Raw genomic sequence first — 3,426 nt, forward strand, 5'->3', positions numbered from 1 at the left:
GATACGGGTGCCAGTCACCCTGCAGCAGGGGAGGTTCCAGCGCAGGAACAGTGACCCCTGTGAGCACCCCAGGAGGAAGCCACCCCTGAAGCCCTGCCCATGCCAGACAGTCCAGCCCCCCCCGTTTGCCGTTTGTGTCTGGGTCCCCAGAGCCGCCCGGTGCTGGGAGTAGGAGATAGTGCACCGGCCTCTCAAATGGAGCCTGGGTCTGCAGCAGCCTCCATGTCACGGAGCCCCAATCCCCGCTGGGTCCTACAGCCCGTAGTTCCAGGGACTTCTCTTCCAGCCTGGAGCCCGGGCTGGGGGCCGGTGTGGGGCTGGGACCCCTTGTGCCTCTGCAGCCAAGACATCCCTTCCGATTGGAAAAACGGCTCAGGAGGGTGTGGGACCTGCCCCTTCCACGCCTCCACCCCCACCACTGTCAGCGCACCCTCCTCTCTCCTCTGGTTGTGGGGCTCCCATTCCGCCAGCGTTCAGGCGGTTCTGATGAGGTTGTTCTGGGCTGTGGTTGTAATTGTGATGTGGCCGTGGGTCGGCTCTCCCCTTCCTGTCTCATGTCAGCCAAGGCGCCATCACAGGGACTTGGCCATGGAGGGCAAGCCCTTGGTGACGTCCAAACAGAAGACGGAAGTGGTGTGTGGGGTCCCCACCCAGGTGGTCTGCACGGCCTTCAGCACCCACATCCTGGTGGTGGTGACCCAGTTCGGGAAGATGGGGACCCTGGTCGCCCTGGAGCCCAGCACTGTGACCAGTGACATCAGCAAGCCCGCGCTCACTACCAAAGTTCTTCTCGGGCAGGACGAGGTAACGGGTGGGAGGACTCCGTGGGCAGGGGACAGGGAGTGTCGGGGGGCAGCAGCCCCACCTGGGCGACAGCGTTTTCTGGGTCCTCGTGGTGCGAGTTGTGTGCCTGGGGTGGGGTGGGTGCTTTTCCCAGCCCCTCAGCATCTTACCCAGCAGGCAAGCCGCACCCCCTCCCCAAGTGTGACCCTGGGGTGAGACGTGGGGTGGCCGCCGTGCTCCGTCCGGGAAGATGCTCCCCTGGGCAGAGTCCGGCCACAGACCTGTCCTTCGGGAGCCTCCCGGGTCAGAGAGCAGACAGACAGGAGCTGGAAGCACCGAGGAGGCAGCGGCAGTGACGCCTTCTGCGGGCGGGGGGCGGGGGGGGGTGCCTGGCGCGTTCTGAGCCTCTGAGCTCGGATCACTGTCACAGCGAATGCCTGGAGTGCTGACCTCCTGGGGGCGTGGGAAGCCAGTCTGGGCCCCGCGGGACACTTCAGGCATGAAAACCAGACGTGATGTGGTTTTCTCCCCTTCCCTTCACCAGCCTCTCATCCACGTCTTCGCCAAGAACCTGGTGACCTTTGTGTCTCAAGAAGCCGGAAACAGAGCCGTCCTCCTGGCCATGGCCGTGAAGGACCGGAGCATGGAGGGGCTGCGGGCCTTGAAGGAGGTGATTCAGACCTGCCAGGTGTGGTGACCTGGACTTGCAGCCACACCTGCGGCTCCACAGAGCCAGGGGGAAGGCGGGGACTCGCTGGGAGCCCTCCTGCACCCTGGAAGCCGAGGAGAGGAGCGTGTCTCCCCAGACTCCTGCTTGGCCTGTGACCCTGACCTTGGATGGAGGGAGCGCGGGAGCGCGTGTGGGAGAGTCGGGATGGTCTCACCCGGGCCCAGTGGCTGTGGGAATTGAAAGGAGTCCTGGCCCTCAATGTGTGGTACCAGCAAGTGGAGGGAATTGCTTTTGTATTAAAACAAGTGCAGAATCCAAGCTGCCCCACCCGCCCTCCTGACAGCTGTGGGCTCCAGTCTCCGCACAGTGGGCCTGCAGGGGGAGGAGCTTGAGTGGCTGACACAGGGGCTTGGTTCCCACGGTGAGGCGGCCGGGAGCTGTGTCTCGCCCTCATCTTGCTTCTGAGGCTCTTCTGAGTGAGATGGGGCTGACGGGGCGCTGACCTCCATTCCATTCTTCCCGTCTCGCTGTGTGTGGTCACCTCAATGGGCAGGGGGCACAGGCATGGGACCGTCCAGGGGAGGGAGTTTCCAGCAAAGGGAGGAGGTGGGAAGGGCTCGGCAAGGCTGCAAGGACCTCGCCAGGAACAGGCCACGCCTGTCTCACGTGGGACACGGCTCGGTGGCAGTGAGGACCCGGGTTCTGGACAGGTGGTGAGGAGTGGAAGGCTCTGAGCCTGGGGAAGTGGGAGAGAGGACTCTTTTTTTTCTTTTAATATATTTTTACTGATTTCAGAGAGGAAAGGAGAGGGAGAGAGAAATAGAAACTTCAATGATGAGGGAGAATCATGGATCAGCTGCCTCCTGCACACCCCCTACTGGGGATCAAGCCCGCAACCCAGGCATGTGCCCTTGACCAGAATTGAACCTGGAACCCTTCAGTCCACAGCCCGACGCTCTATCCACTGAGCAACACCAACCAGGGTGAGAAGTGAGGACATTCTGATGAGCATGCTCCCCAGCAGGACCCTGAGCGCCCAGGGCAGGGACAGCCGTCTCCACAGGCTCAGTGTCTCCTGTCAGCCCACAAGAGCCCGAGGGTGGGCTGCACAGGACGGGGAGGCCCCTCACCGCTGGGCAGAGGTGGCGGGCCCAGGGCCGGGCAGGACTGCACAGGACAGAGGACCGTGGCACTGGAGGGAGGGAGAGGAAAGGGGGAGAAATCAGGAGAAAGTCTCTAAGAGAAAAACCCAGAGACGAGCCCTTGAGCAGGTGTCGCAAGCCCACTGGGGCACCGGGCACCTTCCTCTGTTAATTTTCATCCCCACACCGTCTGGGACCCTGAGGATCTTTGCACCACTTCACAGATGGGGAGCACCTCCCTGCTGCTGGGCCCACACCCCCAGCCTGGGCCTCCTGGTAATGAGCTCATCCCCTCCCCGCCCCACCTGCCAGCAGGTGGGCACTCCTTCAACCAGTGGGAGGGGCTGTCCCAAGACACCCTCAGGCTCCCGGGAAGAAGGGAAACAGACCTGGGGGGGGGGGGCTGTGCCACCCTCTGGGGGTGACAGCACTGTCCCACTTTGAAGTGGCCTCAGACCCTCAACCACACGGGCCAGAGGAGCAGCCACCCAAAGCCACACCTGGTCAGTGATCCAGACACAGCCCATGCTGAGATGGGGTCTACGGCCAACGTGTGCCCCCTCCCCCAGAGGACGGTGGGCGGGGGAGGACTGGTCCTGGAGTGGTCGGGGCCTGGGGAGGGTGTGGCCCAGGTGCACCTGGGCAGGGAGGGCTGGCCAGCCATGGAGAGTTGTCTGGGTCAGAACAGGCCAGAGCTTCCCCCGGGGCCCACCCTGCTGCTGTGAGGACAGCAGAGGGCGGGGCCTCCAGGTGGGCCCAGCACCCTCACACCGTGATGGAGCCCTGCCCCAGTGGCCCAGGGAGCCACAAAGGAAGTGAGCTGGGTGCGGG

At 63.7% G+C, this 3,426-nt stretch overlaps 1 protein-coding gene across 1 annotated transcript; it reads left to right on the forward strand.

Annotated features, from left to right (window-relative positions):
• The first annotated feature begins 8 nt into the window (after positions 1-8).
• Positions 9-1,771, forward strand: PSMG3 (proteasome (prosome, macropain) assembly chaperone 3). The gene is made up of 2 exons (XM_006765446.2): positions 9-804; positions 1,328-1,771. The coding sequence occupies exons 1-2, from the start codon at positions 100-102 to the stop codon at positions 1,478-1,480; spliced, it is 858 nt and encodes a 285-aa protein (XP_006765509.2). The 5' UTR covers positions 9-99; the 3' UTR covers positions 1,481-1,771.
• Positions 1,772-3,426: the final 1,655 nt, after the last annotated feature.

The sequence above is a fragment of the Myotis davidii genome, unplaced genomic scaffold, assembly GCF_000327345.1.
Source record: "Myotis davidii unplaced genomic scaffold, ASM32734v1 scaffold399, whole genome shotgun sequence".
Lineage (NCBI taxonomy): Eukaryota > Metazoa > Chordata > Mammalia > Chiroptera > Vespertilionidae > Myotis > Myotis davidii.

Bases quoted from the DNA above. Each gene is read 5' to 3' on its own strand.
- PSMG3 (XM_006765446.2), top strand. From the start codon at position 100: ATGCCAGACAGTCCAGCCCCCCCCGTTTGCCGTTTGTGTCTGGGTCCC. The intron at 805-1,327 runs GTAACGGGTGGG...TCCCTTCACCAG, and splicing joins TTCTTCTCGGGCAGGACGAG to CCTCTCATCCACGTCTTCGC.